Source organism: Dermacentor andersoni, chromosome 3 (assembly GCF_023375885.2).
Source record: "Dermacentor andersoni chromosome 3, qqDerAnde1_hic_scaffold, whole genome shotgun sequence".
Taxonomy (NCBI): Eukaryota; Metazoa; Arthropoda; class Arachnida; order Ixodida; family Ixodidae; genus Dermacentor; species Dermacentor andersoni.
Genome location: NC_092816.1, coordinates 8,110,171 through 8,132,256, shown reverse-complemented (window position 1 = coordinate 8,132,256; position 22,086 = coordinate 8,110,171). Strand labels below are relative to the sequence as shown.

The 22,086-nt window shown below is 47.9% G+C and overlaps 1 protein-coding gene across 3 annotated transcripts in view; it reads left to right on the top strand.

The window, feature by feature from the left end:
* Positions 1 to 22,086, top strand: part of mTor (serine/threonine-protein kinase Tor) — a 388,261-nt gene that overhangs the window by 289,304 nt on the left and 76,871 nt on the right. For all 3 annotated transcript variants that reach the window (XM_072287059.1, XM_072287057.1, XM_072287058.1), the window contains 2 exons: positions 12,597 to 12,792; positions 16,898 to 17,020. In XM_072287059.1, coding sequence (XP_072143160.1) covers positions 12,597 to 12,792; positions 16,898 to 17,020 — 319 coding nt within the window. The remainder of the gene's footprint in view (positions 1 to 12,596; positions 12,793 to 16,897; positions 17,021 to 22,086) is intronic.

The window sequence follows — 22,086 nt, the reverse complement described above, 5'->3', positions numbered from 1 at the left end:
CATTTTTTTCCTGAAATGCACAAACGAAGTTGTACTGTAATAACTTCAAAAGTTTGTTGTGGAACTTCAGAGTAAAATGAACAAAAAAAAGGAAATGGGTAGGCTGTATTGGGGACACAGCTGCACCGGGCATGCGAAACGTCTTGTGTGTGCTGCTGAGGTTGTATGGGCACTAGAGTACAGAAATGACATTGTCAAATCTACAAGTGACATTTATCCACCTATTACGAAGCTTACATGCATGGCTTATAATACAGTGAGGGTGGTCCTACGAACCTATGGCCTAATCTTGCAGTCGTGCTCGCTCTCAATTCGTAGTGGTCCTGCCGTGGTCAGAGGTGGCAGGCATGGATTGGCATCCCTCTGTCTCGCCGCCTGGGTCTCTTCACACCATTTCTAGACCCTAGGTGTTGGAATGTGGGGGAGCCATAGCCAAGCACCTGTGAAGTTTGTGCAAGAAATTGTATGCTTGTAAGCCTTATAGCACCTGACAAGCACAGGTTTGAGTTCGGTAGGTTGTACCTACTATGACAGAGTGAGCTCTCTCAAATGTGATCACTCCCTCTGGGATCGGCAAACGTACTGCCAAGCTACGCTGCTCTGTATGCTGAGTAACAGGATAAATTTATCCCCGATTACATTGGTGTGGCGCAACAGCGGTGCCACCTGTGCATGAGACACATACATGATGGCATAACAAGCTTCTTTTCTCTACACAACAATACCAAAGCCAGGTGCATGGGTAGTTACGGCTGCAAAGGTATAAGCAATACTAGTGTTACACGTCTTCGTTACATTTCGTTACGTACGGTTTTACTAAGCAATCGAGCATAATAATTTTATTTCCATATATTAGCATTGAGGGTTTTTCCTTCTTTCTTTATGTAAGTGTGGTTGCAGCCAGAAGTCGAACCTGTGCTAGGCCGCCACAGTGGGTGGTCTTCACAAGTAAAAAAAAAATGTTGTGCTGATCCATAGAGCTCGGGAGCCACACTGCAGAGGTGTTGCTTCAGTTTCCCTTCTGCGACGAAGATGTCTTTGAGATTTGGTTGTCCGAGACCAGTCCCTAATATTCAGTTTTTCTCTCTGATAGCCTTTAAAACATTTTCTGTGCTCTGTACTCGCTGTGGGACGACCTGGAGGTCCCCACGCACCCGGAGAGGCACATCAAGCGACCCTCTAGGCGCTCTGCGCCGTATCCACCACGACACGGAACATCACCGCCAGATGCGCTCCACGCTGCATCCATGGCAGTGGTGGCAACTACTAGTCCTTCGGCCTCTGCAGTAACAGCTACAAACCAGGGCCCTGTGAACAGGAGACTACGCGAAGAAGAGCCTTCAGGCAAAAATGCATAGGAGATGGACCAGGCATCCTTCACGGTTGTATCCTAGAAGAAAAAATACAAGGTGCTGGTGTCCCTGTTATCTTCAGACGTACCCTAGGAGGAGAAAACCTATGAAATGTTAACCCTAACATCGGGGCATCGGCAGTTGTAACGTTGGCTCAAGAGAAGGTTCTCAGCCATCGCCTTAACAAGGATGGCAGCCTGATAGTTACAGTGTCAACACTGCCCACCGCCAACCGTTTGCTCACGATAACTTAGCTAGCTGGCATGGCTGTAGAAGCCTGTGTCCCATATTCATACACGGCCAGCTGCGGCAACACGATGTACCTCTCAGCTACTAAAATGAAGAACTACAAGAGGATCTACACGACCAAGGCATCGTTACAGCAAGGAGGCTGTACACTTACACCCCTGAAGATGGCGGCAAGGTCAAAGAGACATGTCGTCAATCTGTTATATCGGAATTCGCCAGAGGCTCGCCTTTACCTCAACAAGTTACACTTTGATTCTGCAGTTACCCTGTCATTGAACACGTCGGGGTAGCAACACAGTGCTACAAATGCCAGAGGCATGGCCACATATTGCGACATTGTACCGGCCCAGTGCACTGCAAAGTGTGTGCTCGCTCCCATTCACCCAAGAAATGCACCTCGAGAGCACAACCTAATTGCACCAACTGCTGTGGCCCACAGCCTGCTTCATATGGCGGGTGCATTAAAAAGAACGCTGCTACACTTGCTCGCGTGGTAAAGCAAGTACAAGGGAAACCACGCAAGCGTCATGAACCACCACCTAACCCCGACGTGGTTTTCACGAATGCGACAAACCACTCCCAGAAACAATCACCACAAAGCCAAAAGACATCTGGCAACACATACGCTGATGCAGGCAAGAAAGAAACATGGGAAGCCCGTGGCCTCATCGCCTCCTTCGAAGCTGCCACAACGTGTCGCACAAGACCCACCAAATGACCACTGCCGCCATCAGCCTCAGGCACCACAACACAACAGGATGACCTGCAAAAGGCAGCAACACGAAAGCACCAAACAAGACATTACACGCTTACTGATTGTGATGTTGTTTACAGCCTTCAAAGCTCTTGTTCACGCCAACCACTTATCAGGATGTCTCCCAGAAATAGACGCCGTCCTTACAATGGAGCCGTTGGTGTCGGCATCTTACGCTCCACAGGTGTGTACTACCTCACAGTAATAATCGTGGCTTCTGCAACAACAGCCTCACCTGAGCTGACCATCCACAAGATTTTTCGCACATGCACCATATTTCAGTGGAACGCTCGCGGTCTTCGCTCGAAACTTTCAGATTTCCGGCAGCTGGTGCGAACATATCACTTCCCTTACGTAGTCAACTCTGAATCATGCGTCGAGGAACATTTCCAAATGCAAGAGTGCTATTTTCATCATTAACAGTGACCGGATGACATCAGCAGCTTACTCGTAGACTCTCGCTAGGATATTCTGGCCTCCATGGTTGATGTTCTGCCTCACAGTGACAATGAATATGTGTGTGCCATAACATTAATAGGCCAACAAGAATACACTCTCATTGGAGTATAGCTGGAGCCAGGCAGGCCATTCGATGCTTCGAGACTTGAAAACTTGATTGCAACAACACCTCCTCCACATATTATTTGTGGTGACTTTGATGCTCACAATGAAATATGGGGCAGTTCAAACACATGTGCATGAGGAGCCAAGCTCACAGAGCTTCTCTCAAACTATTCAATTGAACCTCTAAATGATGGCAGTATAACCTACCTCGAAGGCCCGACAACTACCAGCAGCATTGACGTGATCTTCGTAACAAGTTCAGTGGCCCGAAACTTTACCTGGTGTACCGACTTGGAAACACGAGGGAGTGATCATTACCCAATTCCTATATCAGCAGTCTGTATGCAGCTGTCACCAAGAAAATTGCTTACAATATCTACAGATTGGGATGCATACAAGGATGCTGCAGGCAGGGTAATTGCTTCTGCAACTTGGGACAAGGAATTACTCACAACAATGGCTCATCGTCTGAGGAAATTCACACTAATTTCCAGTAAAAAAGTGAGCTTACCACCAAACGACGAGGAATTTAAAAGATTATGCGCCATTTGCAGGCGAGCTGAAAGGAAAGTTTTACGCGCGAAATGCCTTGAAGACCTCTGGGCCTGCCGGCGGACACAACGTCATATCCAGCGATACCTGGATAAACGTAATCGGCAAAGATGGTGCAACTTCTGTTCCACGTTGGACGTTCGTCAAACTGTAGCCAAAATTTGGCGGATCCTTAGATGTATGCGCACGCCGCCCCAACAGCTTCACTCCTTTGCTGAACGAAATTCCCTCAAAGAAACCTCAGATAAATACTGCAGACTACTATCAGCGGGTTCAAGGCCTTCGATTTCCTTCACAGATAGTTAGTCTGGCATCCCACATGTGGCAGGGCCAGTATTGGATCTGCCTTTCACAATTGAAGAGCTCCCCATTGCTATCGCTGAATCAAACAGGCGCACACCTCCAGGCCATGTTGAAATAAGCTATGAAGCAATCGCAAAGCTGCCCCGCACCTCCTGCTTACGGCTCCTGGAATATTATAATTCTTCGTGGATGTCTGGTAAGGTCCCAGCAGAATGGAAGCTGGCAAAAATCGTGCCGATTCCGAAGCCTTTTAAGCAGCCAACAAGCTACGTGTCTTTCTGGCCTATTGCCCTACCGAGCTGTGTAGGCAAGCTTATGGAGCGAATGATCTACAAACGTATTACATGGTTCCTTGAAAGCCACAACAAGTTTCCCCAAGAAATGAACGGCTTCCGCCAAAACAGGCCTGCTATTGATAATGCCATCGCCCTCATCTCTTCACTTGAAGAAGACATTCACGCTGGGCGCATCCCAACAGCCGTTTTCCTTGACATTGAGGCAGCTTTTGACTCTGTTTTTCACCATGCAATTCTCGTGGCTTTGGCTAGCCTTGACCTCAGAGGAAAGCTATACAGTAAAAGCTTGTTAATTCGAACTCGTGTGGGACTGAAAAATTGTTAGAATTAAGCGCAGTTTGAATTAACGAGCGGGCGGCAAAAAAAAAAAAGATGGCCATTGCATTTGGCTGCTAGGGCCGAAGCCAAAATAGCCATATCTGGGATCGTCATCTAGGAATACGCACTACTACTCTTTGAGGTTAAGAGACCACGTTCAACCGCCTGCAATATTTCAACTTTAGTCTTTAAATCCTTTGCCGAGTACTTTCCACGGCTCGCCATGATCGGCACAGTCGATGAGACGTCAGCGGCGAGATACCACACAAACGAGCAAGCTCATGCAAAATGCGACAAGAAAAGACTACTCGTGCATTCCACCGATCGCAGCCGCCGCAGCGCAACGAAAACCTGAAACGGCTTGCTCCGGAGCATCGGCGGCGGCGGCGCCCGCGCGTCAGAGAAAACCTGCTACGGCATGCGCCGGAGAGTGGTGTGCAGCGAGCGATGAGCGAGCGCGGCTTCGGCCGCTTATCTGTTTTTTCTGCCAGCGTCCGCTGCGGCGTACGCGGTTGTTGCGACGCGCGTCTTTTCTTTTCTTTCTTTCCTCTTATCTTTGAACTCTCCTCTATCTGCACGCGGCAGCGGTGATGGCTCGGCCTGAGCCAATCGGCAGGCCCGTGCACTTTCCTTTTCATCCTTCCCTCAGTCGCAACAACAACAACGCCGGAGGCTCCAGCAAGGAAATTGGCAGCTCGCCTCGTGCGTGCAAAAATGCGCGCTGGCTTATTTATTCTCGTCGCTGTGCATATTAAAAAAAAAAATTTCAATGCATTGTACTCGTTACGAGGCGACTTCTATTTACGAGAAGCAATGTCGGCTGCCGGCTCCTAGTTCGAATTAACCGACGTGAGTACCGGTACGTTCGAATTATCGGGCGTTCCGGCCCATTGATATACATAGGGCTTTGCAGGGACCCGGGCATCAGTTCGAATTAACCGGCGGTTCGAATTAAGCGATTTCGAATTAATGAGCTTTTACTGTACAAGTGGATAGAAAACTATCCAACAGAGTGGAAAATATTTATGAGTACTCCGAACAGACCTACACAGCCCGCTCCTATGCCATCTTAACCTGATACACATAACAAGAAACCTGCTGCGAGGAGTACACATCACAATCTATGCCGATGATATCTGCATTAGGGGGGGCACATCAAGTTCGCGCTATATCACCCAACAGCGACTTCAAAAAGCATTGCTGAAGCTCTCCATGTATTTGGCTCCCCGAGGTCTTCACTTCTCGCCAGAAAAAAGCACAGCCATGGCTTTCACAAGAAAAAAAGGACCAAATATCCGCTCTTACTCGGTGGACAACCATTGCCATACATAGTCTCAGTGATTCCTTGGAATTGTGATAGAAAGAAATCTCTCTTGGTCACCTCAAGTAAAAAAACTAAGTGCGAGGATTGCTGCAGCATCACAAGTTTTCGAATTCATGGCAAGAACACGATGGGGCTGTCCTCCATATTGAAGGCACATTGCGCTATCGCCTACCGGTGCTTCAGAGATTATAACCAGCAAACAAGAGGACTCAGGAAGCCGCGCAGAACAACTGCCTGCGGATTTGCCTGGGCCTCCCAAAGGGCTCTTCAGCCCCGGAAGCAATAGCGGAAGCAGGATGTCTACCGCTAGATGTCATCGCTTCCCAAGAAACAATGAGTACCCATTTTCGGCATGTGCTCCAAGAGAAGAAGCACTTCATATACCGCATCCACAGTAAGTCTGGCTTTGGCCAAGCTGTGCAAATCTTGCACCTTCCCCCAATTATTCAGCCACAGAAATTACTGCCTCCGACTTTTCCTTCCTGGACACTTTCGCCTCTAGATATAAACCAGTTTGTACTCGGTGTAAATGGGACAAAGAGTCGCATGCCACAGGCTGCACTGCTGCAGACCACTCTCCTTTATATAGCCGAGAAATATACTCGGCACGCCCACATCTACACTGATGCCTCAACCAACCGGGAGACTTCCTCCTCTGGTCTTTACGTGCCCTCAACAGGACAAATGCTTTCTTATCGGCTGCAGCAGAGGACATCCTCAACGACAGCAGTGCTTCACGGCATCAAAGAAGCTGTCCTCTGTATACTGCACCGAGCACCTGATCAATGGGCGATTTTCACTGACTCTAAAGGAGCACTACAACCATTGTGCAGCCTGTTAAAAAAAAAATATCAGCCTGTTTCTTTCGACATTGTGTACTTACATCACTTGGCCATTGCATCAGACCACCGTATCGAATTTCAATGGATACCTGCTCATTGTGGTATTCTGGCCAACGAAAAAGCAGATGAAGCGGCACGCAAAGGTCTTCAACACCAAAACATTAAGCAGATTTATTTCACTATACCTGATGTTTCCCAACTCGCTAAAAGATTTGCTTCTGAAAAAAAGGACCGGCTGTGGAGTTTGCCGACCCAGCGTTACCCTTTCCTTTATTCAGTCGACCCAAATCTCAGACCCGGACTCCCATCCAACATTCCTCGCCATTGGAAACTACATCATTGTCTTCGCCTGAACACCGCCTATGGAAACGGCTTACGGTACTGTTTGGTCAAGTGGCAAGTCCATACTGCAACAACTGTGGCTCAATTGAAACTGTGGAGCATATCCTGTTTGAGTGTCGAGCGTATGCCGATGAGAGTGCATTTTATGAACATTGCATGCATTTGCTTAAACAGAGACCTTCGTCATTTGGCTATGTCTTAGGCCCTTTAGCCTGCCTCACACAACAGAGGTGTGCAATGAACTTTTTATTCACATACTTAGAAAACATTGGTCAACTCAACAAACTTTATTTCTACTCCGTCACCCTCACGTACCTTCCACGCAGCGAATTCTGTCACCTCATTGTGGGACGGTGCCTACACTGAAGGACTTTACCATAGCACCTCAATGCCCATGAGTCAGAAAACTCAGTGCCCATTTTTTTTAAAACTTATTCCTTCTTTTTGTGCCTCTCTCCTCTCTTTCTCTCCCCAATTCTCTTTCCCACGCAGAGTAGCATGTCTGCGATGTCTGTACGCCAGCTAAAATCCTTTCGTTAAAGGGTTCTCTCTCTCTCTCTCTCTTCTGCAGGTCTAAATTACAAGTTTGCCTTTTCTCCCCGCTGCATAAGATTATGCATTGTATAGTCATTAGGCTGATCAACACCCAACTCACCATTGGTATCACTGTAAAGGAAAGGCATAAAAAAGAAAGTATTGACCCTTAGCATTGCCAGGAGCCACCAGTACAAGTTTTTTCAGTCCTGCATTGTCACAATTTACATCAAGAAACTGGGGTGCAGATAGAGGTACTGTGAATGGTTAGGGCCGCCAACAGAACTAGAGCTACAACAAAAACGGTCTTTATGTTTATGACAATGCAACTGAAGACAAAAGAGAAAAATGTGCAACAGAGCTGTCAAGCGTTATGGAAAGGGAATCTGGTTTATTGATTGTTCTCCAGGAGAATACAAACAAAAGCCAGGACATTTGGCCATTCTGACTGGGTCAAGTCGGCACTTGGGACTTTTGCTCAAAAGTCGGGACTGTCCTACTTAATTAAGGATGGCTGGAAACCATAGTAGAAATTCATATTATCAAGTATTGTATTTTTTATAGGGGTTGCATCGATGTAAGGCTTGCACTCCTTAAAGGGTCCCTGAAAGGGTTCGGACAAATTTTGTAGATGCGTAGGGTACCGCTACAATAAATAGTTGGCCCAATAATTTGTGTGAGGCGTCTCATATCAAGAGAGCTATGCTTGATAACAAGTTACCCTCCTCCATAACCATGCATTTTTTCCCCAACTCGTTCACCTAGTGATCGGAGCCAAGCTCCGCCTTTATTGGCTCTGCATCATGATGGGACATTGTGTCATCTACTTCCGGTTGTCTTGGAGCCAGCAGTCGAAGCCTCTCCCTCTCCGCCAGCTGCCTGGCAGTCGATCCCAAGCAAGAGCTATCGAAGCAGCGTGTGTTGTGAGCATTCTGTTGCAGTGCCGAGTGTGTCCAGTATTCTGGTAACCACATGCAAGCTGGACATTTCGACGGATGGATGCAGGCTTAAACTAAAGCCCCTGCATACTACGATTGCTGTGATGAAGGAGCTTTGGCATTGACATACGCGAGTTGGCTGATCGGTCTGCACGGTCCAGCCACCTGGTGGCACAGAGCTTAACCAGCCAAAAAAAGAAAACAACTAATATTGCTCAAACCAAGTGTAAAACATATTAAACATCTAGAATAGTGTTCAACAAACAATCTGGCTAATAAAGCAGATATCCAACAGGCACTATGGCATGAAAGAGCACAATCTAATCCGATTAATAGAAACATTCGTAATCAGTCGTATTGTATATGTGGTTTCTTACCTCAAGCTCCACGCTGCGTAGAAAGCCAAGATAGACTGCATTATTAGAAGGGCATATAAGCAAACCTTGGGACTTCCAGCAAATACGTCAAATGAGATATTCTTGGAGCTTGGCGTGCACAACACATTAGACGAACTTATTGAGGCCCAGAGAGTAGCACAGTATGAAAGGCTTACACAGAGTTTGACGGGGAGACACATCTTAGATGACATCAGAATAACCTACGAAGCACAGCACGGAGTGCGGACAGACATCCAAAGGAAAATAAGGGAACATCTATCAGTACCCCCAATCCCCAGAAACGTGCACCCGGAGTTTCACCAAGATCGAAGAAACGCAAAAGCGAGAGCTCTCCACAAAAGATTCCGTAGTGCCAGGGACGTGGTCTATGTGGACGCGGCGGAGTATACAAATGGACAGAGTATGTCGATAGTTGCTACGAGTCTAGAGGGTGACTGCAGAGTTCGCGGGACGGTAAAAACATGGAAGGCGCACGTGGCGGAGAAGGCTGCCTTAGCACTGGCAATAGCCTCCACGGAAGCTAACATCATAGTAAGCGACTGCAACACAGCTGTCAAGAACTATGCAAAAGGAAGCATCTCGCCAGAAGCACTGAAAATTTTAAACAACTTTCGTGAAGATCGCCACATTCACACTATATGGGCACCCGCACCCTCCTCCCTTCCCGGGAATGAAATAGCGCACAACCTGGCTCGATAACTAACAAGCCGACCAGGTGACGCACACAAATACTGGGTACAGATAGAGACCGGATGACCAGCTTTAACGAGATCACCAAACACTATAAATTGGGAAGGGGACACTTGATACACTGGAATACTGGACTTGGGAATTGGGAATACTGGACACTTGATACACTATTGTGGTAGTAATCCTCCGGCATAAACTGACGGCCTCAAACGCGCAAATCTGGCCGCCAGTCGGATACTGACAATCCAATGCGCTGCAGCCACTCCGCTCGTCTGCTGCCTTGCAGAGGGACACGATGTTGCAGCATGACATATTGCCAGTCACTACGCTTGCAGCCCACAACCTAACAAGAGCGAACCATGGTGCTCGCGAAAGGAAAGATTGAAACCAACACTGACCACCGAGGAATTGTCTTGTGCATTCTCTTTCTGTTACTTTCTTTCTTTATAGAAAACATTCCAACTATTATGACCAACATTTGTTTGCCATAATTATCGATAATGAGCCCTGGGCAGCCAATTGGATAGCTCGCCCTACTGGCGTCAAATGGTCACCTCGTGTCACCTGTTCAGGGGCAGCTGAAAACTTAACCAAGTGGCGTGCTGCGATTGTCAGCGATGTACATTTTTAAAGCCTTATAATAAATTACACGCTTTTCACGGAGCACTTAGATGCGTCAAGTGATGATCAGAAGGACCTACCCTAACTGCTTAGTACGTTTTTACAATATCGTCAAAATCGTTTCAGGTTCCTCTTAAGAAAAAATGCTTAAGAAAAGAACTTATCCATAGTTAAGTCATACACTCCTCTCCCAAGCACACATCTTGTCTTTTGTGACATGCACTGCCCTATGTCCATGCAGTGTTGGCTTAGCTGTTGTTCACTCTGTTTGTTGCATGTAAAGTTCACATCTGTGACAATAGTGCACAGTAAACAGCAAAAAAGAAAGGAAAGACGGGACAAGCATTGTCTGACAACTGAAACCGACATGGCAACTGACATTTCATTGGAAATGAAAAGTGACATATACAGTATATACAGGTAAACCTTGATATTGTCACAGCCTAGTAGGAGACCGGAAAGCCGGTGTCGAGGACGTGTAAAAGCACTTTATGAGAGCAGTCAACGCGACATCATTGTCGTCTCTGTTTTTCTACTCGTGCGCTACTTCAGCTTCGTTCTCATCGCCTGGCAGGTACCCGCGGCGACCATATAGGATGTGGCAATATATCAAAGTCAGTAAAATCTGCAATTTGCTTCGTTATATTGAAATTTCGATCTACTGAAATTGGGCCTTTTATGCAAATATATACAGTCACCGATCGATTTTTCTTACACGGAAAGGGGCCGCAGAATTTTCTGAATTATCAGGCAATCGAAGAAAGCAAACTTGAATGACAAAACAATTCATTTTGATAAATTTAGAAGCCAGCCAAGCTTTCGTCTGCACTGAGACGCTATCAGGAAAAGCGCCGGCAGAAGGGAGCGAATGCTTCGTCTGCCTCTCGCTCCAACGGGTCACCGAAACTCAAGATTATGCCACCTCCAATACTAAATGCGCTGTAAGACAGTTCACGTGATGCATCAGAATGGCAAGTTGGGCCAGTTGGTTGGGATTCATAGTTAAGGGTTGTAACAGTGCAACCAACAGAAGGACAACAGAAGAAATAAAACGATGACACAGCGCTGATGCCATGCCATGCCATGTTGACGACACAGCGTTATGCCATGCCATCTCGGCACTGTATGCGCACGCAGCAGATTACCTCTAAAGCAGGGTGTGCAGCGGCATCTGCACTCAGCCATGCTTACAGCCATGTGCAGCCATGGCTGAGACACGTGCCAGAAATAGAGACGCGTGCCAACTTGCCCCCGCGAGCTCGAACCCCTCCCCCCTTTTCCCTTTGCTCGTGCGGGAAGGCGGCACTCGCGAAGCCATCATCTTTCTTGTCTCACCCTTGCACACTCACTCGCACCTAAAGCACACAGTGAGTGGGGTGCGATAGGATCTTATCGCACTTGGACTTTGGACAGAATGTAATGCGGCTCCACTTCGGTGGTCGCTGTTGTGGTGTGGTCGGCAATTTGAGAGGTGCCTGGGCAAACAGCTGCTTGTAATTCAATCATTTGATGATCTGCATCCACGAAAGTTTTCATTTATTGTCGTGGCATTCCTTTGGGGCGGCAGTGAAATTTCGTTATATTGAAATCGCATACAAGTGCACTTCGTTATATTGAGGTTCTAAATACATGGTGTTCTATGGACAAGAGGTTGTGAATACTTTATTAATACAGAATACATTATATACAAATACTTTATATATACAGAATTACTTTATTATACTTTATTAAATACTTTACTATACAATTAATACTTCATTAAATACTTAATTATATACAGAATTTTGTCTATTGAAGGTCGTTATATAGAGTTTTGACTGTAAACTAAAATACCACTGTGACACATCAGTGCTGGACAGTCACGAGCAGTCAGCTCGCCTGGTCCGTCATCCTTGTAAAGTTGACAGTCTGCTAGGGTGAAACCCGCCGCTGATGTCGGATCTTGGCACCTGCGGCTTGTCCCATTGCACTTTCCCCCATGCGCCTGTGCATTTCTTTCCACGCACAATGACTGCTGCTGTGCACTGCCATGAGCATGTGCGCATTGTACTCGTAGACATTCCTTATTTCATAGAATAGTTTTGCACTGAGGCTGTGTTTCTCATACCGCCTGAAAAATAGCAAATACTATCAGATGTAGCATTTTGTCCATGTTTTGCACGAATGGTTCTCCCCTTTGCATGCGTGCATGCATTGTGTGGGTGTGGAGGTGTTCGGGTGTGTTTGGGTGTCGTTACACGTCAGCAGTTACAAATGAGCTAGGCAACTAAGTTGAAATAACAGTTTCTACAGGTTCTTGCATTTGATGACAAGGATATCTGTTTCTTGAAGCAAATACACATTTAGTTTTTATTCTTGTGTCGACTGCACCTGAGGAATTTCGAACTGTGTACAAACTGTTGCATTCTGTGTGACACCTGTGGAGAATTCTTTCACTATCATTGCTGTCATCAAACTGTTCTTCTTTCATGCTGTAGCAACTGGCTTGTTCATTGCAAGATTGTGCTTCTCATGTGCAGGCTGCTGACCCTGTGGTTTGACTATGGCCACTGGCCTGAAGTGAATGAGGCCCTGGCAGAGCGGGTAAACAAGGCCCCTATGGAGACTTGGCTTCAGGTGATACCTCAGCTCATCGCCCGCCTTGACACCCCCAGACCCTTAGTGGCAGGACTTGTTCATGAGCTGCTAGGAGAAGTGGGACGCAAGCACCCTCAGGTCAGTGCTGTGCTCAGTGTTGTCATTTTAGCGAATTTGTTGCTATATTTAGTGACATTTTTGTTTGTTTAACGCCAAACCTTTATATTTAGTGACCATTAACTTTTTCTGGGGACATCACAAAACAATTGGCGACATCTTAGCAACTTAAATCTCGTGAAGGCTGCTTTGAAGATGGCCTTGCAGGATGTACCTAATTTTTGAAAGCCATATGTAAACGGCCGAAATTGGCTGTGGTAGCACATAGGCTCTGCGACCATGTGAAAGCAAACATTTGCCTTGTAGCATGTAGTTAGTATGATTACCTTGAAGTGACTTGCAATGTTGTCACACATGCTCCATTTGGTCTTGGTGTACACTGTTTCTGTGAAAGAAAATCAGTTGTTCGTCCAGAACCCTTCCTGTTCCTTTCTCTGGGCCTTGTCTCACAATTTTTTCTAGTTATTGTCTCCATCTTTAAGCACACCTTTACAAAGTAGCCATAGCTGTTGTCTGTGAAGTGCTATTTACTATGACTATCCTACTATAGATTGTGCCTTCTTTATAGTTGTTGTATAGTAGAATGGCATGTTACCACATAGGACACTTTCACTTCATTAACCTTTAAGGTTTGTGGGGTTCTCACCCTTGCTCTTGGGACAAAGGAACGACAACACAGTAGTGCAAACAATCACAAGGGCATTTATTGCACCTTTCGTAGACTAATGCCTGGTAGCAGAGTTGCTATCCACAAAACATGCCGATGGGCACGCGACAAATCGTGGAAGTCCGACTCACCACGACGGGATAATGAGCAAATATGTTCGCCCCATGCTGGACACCAACACCTGGTCGTTCGCGCATACGGTCACGCAAACAGTGTCAGAATTGGGGGCTCAATCCCATCGCTCGTAACCCGTTGTCAAGATTAGAGTCCGGCATGAATTAGAAGGTAGCTGGCCCGTGCCATCGTCCAGAAGGCACGGGCCTTCTGGCCTTCTGGAAGGCACGGGCCTTCATCAACGTCCAGGCTGAGGACGTTGATGAAGGGAAGGATTGCTTTTTATCGAGAACGAGGAATATGGGTTTATTTACAGTATTTACATGCAGTTCCTCAGTCTAACATGACTGCATGATTGAGTGTCCATAGCAACCGCACAACAGCGGTTTATAAACACTCGGTGCTCCCTCGATCCAAGGTAAGGGAAAACGTTCGACCTGGAGACGAGCCGCCTCTTCCGAGGAAGTACACACACACGCACACACACAGGTTCATGGTCCCCCCCCCTCGAGGCAGCCGGGCTTTGCAGAACTCGCAGGGCAGCGCAGCCCCGTGGTATCTATTGTCTTGCGTTTGAACGGCACGTGGGAAGGGGTCTCCCTAGACGTTCCCGCTGCATCCCCCGCTCATAGCAGATCAGGCCCGCGGTGGCGAGTGCAGGCACAAAGCCTGCTTCGTCGAACTCGGCTCCAACGACGGAGATTTGAGGACGCGTGTATTGTTCTCCACACACAGTTGACTTAGTCACGCCATGGCTAGAGGTTTGCGGCGACGCTCCAGGAAAAGTTGCCGCCCGCGGTCGCAACTGGCTGGCAAAACTTACACGTCAGCGGGCTGTTCTTAACAACAATGGCACGTTCGAACGATCGTGTTTGTCCATTGTGGGGTAGGCCTCGCGAGACGGTCTCACAGGAACATGGATCGGTGCACATGCAGAACGTCCGCGCCGCTTGCCGAACCCGAGCCAAAGAGGAAGAGCCTTCTCTTTTCTGCTCCCAAGTAACCCTGCCGTTAGGTGGCATTAGCAGCGCAACACTCATGCCATGTCACGTACTGCGCTTCAACCAGACCGACTGCCGCGGGCGCCAGGCCACGCGGCAAAGCCAGAGAACAGGAGATGGGAGCTATGCAGGAAAACAACATATCAGGGGACACGTGACAGTCGTGCATCCCCACAGGGTAGACTTCTTTTTAGCAAAATATGTGCATTCGTGGTCAATTTCTTACATTGCAGTTTCCAGTAGAAGGAAATCATTGAAAACTCATGAAAGCAGTAAAAATTTATTGCCAGTAATATTTGTGAGATGTTCCGGTCACAATGCACTCCGAGTCTGAACTGCTCATCAAAATTTTCTCATCTGATAACGAGCTGTTATTCATTGATTCCGACTTGATACTCGGTATGCACTCAGAGTCAGAAGAAGAAACGCTTGAGCAGTGGCCGGGAGAAGAGCCACCACGCATGCCTTACCAAAACCATGTCTGCATGAACTCCAGTGTATGTGAATATTCAAATCTCAAACTAAGGTAAAGCCAAAACTGAAGGCTAAAAAAATAAAGAAGAAACAACTTACCAGTATCCCTGAACTTCCTCCACACAGGACTATAACTAAGATAGCGAAAACACGATAGTGGCTGCCGTAAAAGAGAAGGGCATTGCCTCAATGCACGCCTTGGTGGTAGAAGACGACATGCGTGCGACCGCTTGTGTGAATGCTTGAAGGTGAAAAAAAGTCGAGCTGTGTGCCTTAGTGAGTGTAAATGCAACTTCAAGCAAGTTTGTGCAACTCCGTAGAGATAGCAGAACCTCTCAACAACTAGTCTTGTCGAATACACGTGAAATATCAAACATAAGATCAACATCATACACATCATACATGTGACAAAAAAGCATTCAGGATGCATCAGTGTTGTCGTTCATGTACGATGAAAATCCTGAAAAGGTTGAAAGTGTTTAGGCCCTAAAGCAAAAAAAAAAAAAATGACCCTGTAAATATGGCCTAAGCACTGGAGGCAGTCACAGTTATCTACTGTCAATCATGAAAATGTGGAACAACGTTGGTCCTTTCTTCCTGCCAACAGTTGATTTTAATGAACTGCACCTGGACAACACTTCTGTTGTACTCTTAATGACTATTGCTGCTGCCATGTCTCATTAGTTATATGTGTCTGAATAGGCAAAACTATGCTAAATGCCAGCGGTCTGCGAGTTCTGCAACACAGGTTTTACGGTGCCTCGAGAGATGGCGCCACATTGCGTGGCGCCTCCTTCAGGCACTTCTAGCTCCCCCCCTCCCCCCCTCCCCCCCACGGCGGCTTAGTGGTTATGGTGTTGTGCTGCTAAGCACGAGGTTGCAGGATCAAATTCTGGCCATGGTGACCGCATTTCAATGGAAGTAAAATGTGAAAAACGCGCGTGTCCCATGCATTGGAGGCACGTTAAAGATCTTCTGGTGGTCAGAATTAATCCAGAGCCGTCGACTACGGCTTACCTCATAATCAAATCGTGATTTTGGCACGTGACACCTCAGAATTCACTTCATTCTGCTTCAAGGTGGGCAATGTGCTCTATCTCCCTGGTGTCTTTCGCTGCCTGTCATGCGGCCTTCAGCCGCTTTTCTTCTTCTGGCTGGGCAGCGTCCATATAGACCAGTGCATAGTATGGCATGGTGGGGTGTGCCATTGTGAACATGCACTACACACATTTTATGTGGCTAGTGTCATCTCCAACCAATCAGCTTTGCTGGTTGCCATTTCATGCTTACATCTACTCTCAATTATGGGAGAGCCAGCAATTTTTTTTTCTGCAACCCTTTAGTGAACACAACTCAGTGCCTTGAGGAAAGGGAGGGGGACCTTAAGAGAAGCATTCCTCCCTTCACGCTGTCCCTTGCAGCAGTACAGCCCATTCAGTGTATTCGCCTTTAGCACGAGGGCCTTCACTTCCCATGCCGTCTGGAATTGTCAATGTGACAGATCTTGGCCACTACTGTGCTTCTTGTTGCGCTATGGTTGAGGCCCTTCACTGGCTGAGTGCACATGGATAGTGATATGTCAGATTATGCAAGGCATTTGTTTCTGCAGCTTTCTAAGTGTGAACCCATGGTGGTTGATACTCCTATGCGTGCTTTTGAGCCAGCACAAGATGAAGCTACCAATGCCTGTAACTTTTCGTGCCCCAGGTTTTGGTTTAGATTAAGCTCACAGAATGAAACCAACAGGCACTTTGTAACATTTGTTGGTAAGTACTACTTTGAATAGCACTAGATGGTTGTCATGTGTGTGTAAGTGATAACCTAAATACTTTTTCCTTGTTGCCTGAAGTTTGTTTTTTTCTCTTCCCAGGCCCTCATTTACCCTTTAACAGTGGCGTCCAAGTCGGCGCTTCCAGCCCGCAGCCGAGCAGCATTACGTGCCCTTGGTGTGATGCGAGAACACAGTGCCAGGCTAGTCAATCAGGCTATAACGGTGAGTAAACCTCGCTTGTCTACGGTGATCTCTGCGCATAGAAAATGTCTGCTGAGATCTCCCACATGCAGCTAACCGGGAAGGCGACTTTTGTTTTCCAGCTGCACGTGGTTATGTCACGCATGTTCACGTATGATCCCAACCTGCAGTACAGCGAATTGGTGATGGCATATCCTGTGGTGACAGAAGACAAACAGTGGCGCATATTTAGGCTATGTTTATTTATCCTCAAGTGTTCTGTCATGTTATGGCAACAGAAAGGTTGACTTTTCTTTTTATTGTTGAAGTGTGGCCACAGCAGCTCAGGGCTGTGAGAATTTAGCCAAGCTGGTAGTTTATTGCAGCTACTTATCTTGTGAACTCGAACCTCATTATGACAAAACAAGATATAACAATATAACTGATGTAATTAAATAAATAAAGTTCCCCTTGAAATCCCCATAGAGATCCATGTATATGAAACCTCATTTTAACGAAGTGAAATTGTTCTACCAATGGATATAAGGAACTGCAGACTCGTCTCCAAAACCAAAAAATACCGAACCGTTGCACGCCAATTACATCACTTTCCACAGGGTTCGGCACTCATTTGCCGTGGCAGTTCAAAACTACCGGGTCCCCGCGTCGAATGCGGCGTCAAGCAACACTGGTCTTTTTCGTCACCTCACATAACTGCACATCTTCGCATAAGCATCAGCTCACTATCACACTTCTCCACTGACCTCACTCTCTTGCGCCCGCCTGGCTGCATGAGCCGCGTTGCTATGCGCGGCGGTGCAAAAGATTAGTGTATTCACTTCTGCACGGCCTGTCGCAAAGGCAGGCACAGTGGGGCGTGGCCTCCGAGATCTCACACCGTGCAGCGCGACTAAACACAGCAGAGTGAAAAATTTTTGCATTCACTTCTCCCTGTCTCTATGGTGCACCGCACTGGCAGCCGCAGCTGGGCCTGGCCTCAGAGACATCAGGGTGCAGTCTCGGCGGTCACACCCAGGGCTAATAGCTGGGCATAGCCTCTGAGTTTGCACTGGCATCAGTGCAATCTTGGAGGCCACAAGCTGACTGAGCCAAGCCAGTGCAGCGAAGCTCGCTTGCCTCCTCAATCACACAGTGGAGCGCTGTGTTGTGTGTCACATGCTGCTCGACCATGACGAGCTAAGTGGAAAGCGGCCGCAAAAGACCATCACCAGGCAGCTGTCTAAAGGCTGTCGCATCAGGTGCTAAGTCACGGGTTGCACACATAGAAGATTCTTTTGTTCTTTTATTCAAATTTTGTCGCATGCGTGGCCATGTAGCAGTGTCGTGGGCTGCAAAGACTTCTTCTTATTTCCATGTTTACAGTTGTGCACCACATTGAGCACGTACAGTAATCTCTCATTATAATGAAATCGATTTACTAGAAATATCACTTTATTCGAAATTTCTTCGGTCCCAACCCAAGCGCAAGCACATTAAGCCGCATTACTCGAAGCGCACGAAGAGCGTGACCCGCTTGGACTGCAGTGGCGAGGGGAGGCGACCCTTTTGCCCATGTACTGTCAAATTAATGCCACCGACAAATTAGTCTCATGCAAGCACAGAACAGGCCGCGAAAGTACCAAACCCACGGTGGATGACCTCCTGGTGACGGGCACCAAGCCAGTGTCAAGTGCTCCCAGCTGTTTACTGTGGAGTGAACGGAAGCTGTCAAATTCCATGGTGCAGCAATCTCATTCGCTATCGCATCGCTGGTGTCTGTGATAGAATCCACATTAAAATATGGTTTTCCTGATACTTTGTGATGCCAGAAAACAGCGGTCTCTTGGATGCCAAAAAATGGCCAAAAGACTGCGGGCAGACACGCGCCGTAACATTCCATGGTGCGCACTCAACAAGCAAAGTTTTACCACTCTGAAGAGCAGTTCTGGTGCTGAAATTGGCCGAAAAGCACAAAAGAAGTGTCCCTTAGATTATAACTGCCATGTTTAACACAAAAAGTATGTTAACATATCGGGAAGACAACTTTGGTCTAGAAATTTGCTCACCGCTCGTCATAATCAGCCTGCATCACAATAAAACACCGCCCCTAGCTTTGTTGCACTTTTGACGGTGCAAATTGACTGATAACTTGCCAAAAACACGAAAAATCCGAGCGTCACCAGCGGCAAGTCAGGTTGTCAACATGGCGGGTCAACACAAGCTGGTGTTTCCCCAGCGATTTTCTCGAGCCAGTCATGCTTGATTCACGATCTAAATGCATGGTAGGGTCATTGAATTTTCTTCCTAAACATTTGTCAATGGCACGGATGTGACATTGCACGAACACCGCCACTCGAACCATAGAATTAGCAGTGTCATCGACAATAGTGCGACGAAAAACTCGTTTTGCAAACTTCACAACTGCGCACCTCGGGAAAAAATTGCCCAGTGATCATGCAAAGCTCTTGCTGCAAAACCATTCAGTTTTAGCAATCGCGCTGCGTACCCACAATGAGCGGCTAATTGTTTATTGAGCACAACAAACACAACCTCAGACTAGAGCCACAGCATTTGCGGCGATTTTAAGTGTGATACTCTCGTAGTCGTCTGTGACCTCCGCACCCCCCCCCCTCCCCCTTATAAAGGCAGCCACTACCTTCCCCTCCTAATTCGCTCTCCAGTCTGCAAGCCGTTTGGACGGCAGTCACTCCTCTCACTCGATTTCATGTCAACTCCTCATCTGCTCGCTGCCAGTTTGGACGACGCTGCTCCTCCAAAGCTGCCCTCTTCCAGCCTGCGCTCCCAAGCACAATCTTCCAAGATTAGGGGTGCCCTTCTGCAGTTCCTGCTTCTTGGTCTTCACAACTCCGATCGCCTTTCTTCCGCTACACATGAAGTCGATGCCAAACCCGGCATTGCAACCGTCGCTGTTATGTTGCTGCGTTGGTCATATAACGAGGCACCATTGCTACAAGGCGTATTGACAATAACCTTTTATTGCCGTCACGAAACAAAACAGAATAGGGGAACTTGATAACAACTGGATTATATATACTCTTGGGGCCGGAAGGGGGCGCTCTTCAACACCAGGATTGACTGACGAAGATACGTCATCCGCTGAACTCAGCGGCCAGAATTGGTACACAACACTCCTTCCCCCTTAGTTTGGACTCAACAGTCAGCCAATGCCAGCACAAAGTCCTGAAGATGTTGGGGTGTCTTCTGGGAACGCTGCGAACGGCGTGGGCCCGGCGATTCTCTGGCTGAGGTGCTGCTATGTCGTCTGAAGGGAGCATGACTGTTGGTTGCTCCTCGGTTTCACTGGGATCTGATGTCTTGCTGCTGCTCACTCTGCCAGGTGAAGGGCTTGATGCAGGCCGGACCTCAGGCTGTCCTCCAGGTACGGTTTCAGCTAACCTCATGGGAATGCTGCTCCGACGATCTAGCTGGTCCACGTGCTGGCGACACACACGGCCGTCCGGAAGAGCAACCTCATAAGAGATCGGGCCAGTTGCTCTGGAAATCACAGCAGACGCCCATTGTGGGCCCTGGCTGTAGTTACGTACAAATACAGGGTCGTCGGATTGGAATGTGCATGGTGTAGGCAAAGCTTCTGAGCAACCGGGAGGACTTGTCAGGGGCCCGATCTGGGTGCAGCCTATCCAGCATGGTAGACAGCCAGCGGCCCATCAACAACTCACACGGGGAGCGTCCCGTGACTGTGTGCGGAGTTGCATGCTGCTGTATAGTGAAGTCTGCCAGGCGCTGTGCCCAGCTTCCTCAGATTGTTCGAGATAATGCCTCTTTGGTGGTCCATACCATCCTTTCAGCCTGCCCATTCATGGATGGGTAGAACGGTGCAGATGTCACTTGGCGGATTAGGTTGGCATCCAAGAACGCTCGAAATTCTGTGGGTGTGAATTGCGGGCCATTGTCTGAGACAAGGGTATCTGGCAGGCCATGAGTTGCGAACAATCTTCGTAAGGTAGTGATTACAGCACTCGATGTCACTGACGACATTGGTGTCGCCTCCAGCCATTTGGAATAAGAATCCACCACAATCAAGAAGGTCTGTCCTTGGAATGGACCAGCGAAATCAATGTGCAGGCGTGACCATGGAGTCTGGGTTGTCTCCCATGGGTGCACAGGTGCCCGAGGCATCTCGGGCCATGTTTCCTGGCAAGGAAAGCATCGCCGGACCCATTCCTCAATGGCTGCATCCATGCCGGGCCACCATACATAACTGCGGGCAAGCGCTTTCATTCTGAAGATGCCGGGGTGTCCGACATGCAGAGCTTCGAGGACCCGGAAACGCAACTTCTGTGGAATCGCCACACGGTCACTTCTCAGTAAGCATCCCTTGTGGGTGAACAGCTCATGTTGCCTGGACACGAATGGTGTGAATTGGGAACTTGGAGCGCACCTTGGCCGCCCCTTCCACACCCACTTGAGGACACGGGAGAGGATAGCATCCTTGGCGGAGTACTTAGCCACATTGTCTGCATGGACTGGAGATTCTGGAAGTACGTTCAGAAGCATGATGACCTCTGCTGACGAAGGGTCATCCTGGCACTGGTCCGCTTGAGGCAGTCTGTTGAGGCCATCTGCGTGGCCTAACTGTTTTCCTGGTCGGTGATGGAGAGTATGCTGGTATCCATTCAGAAAAATGGACCAACACAACATTCCCGGTGAAAGCATTTGTGGCGTTTGCCGGTCTGATGTGAAGAGCCCCAGGAGCGGCTTGTGGTCTATATGGATCTGAAATGGGCAGCCGAATACGTAGTCATGGAACTTCTTTACTCTGGCAACCGCAGTGAGTGCCTCCTTATCAATCTGGGCTTAATTCCGCTCTGTAGAGGATAAGGTTCTTGAATAAAAAGCGATTGGTGCTTCCATGTCATCCAGAATTCTGTGACTCAACACCGTTCCTATTCCGTACGGGGACACATCGCAGGCAAGGATTACCTTCTTCTCATCGAAGTGTGTCAGCGCCTGGTTAGACGCCAGTAGCTTCTTGACATTGTCGAACGCAGTTTGTTGTAGGTTTCCCCACAGCCAGAGGACCTTCTTGTCTAACAAACAGTGCAGGGGTCCAGCGACAGTGGCCT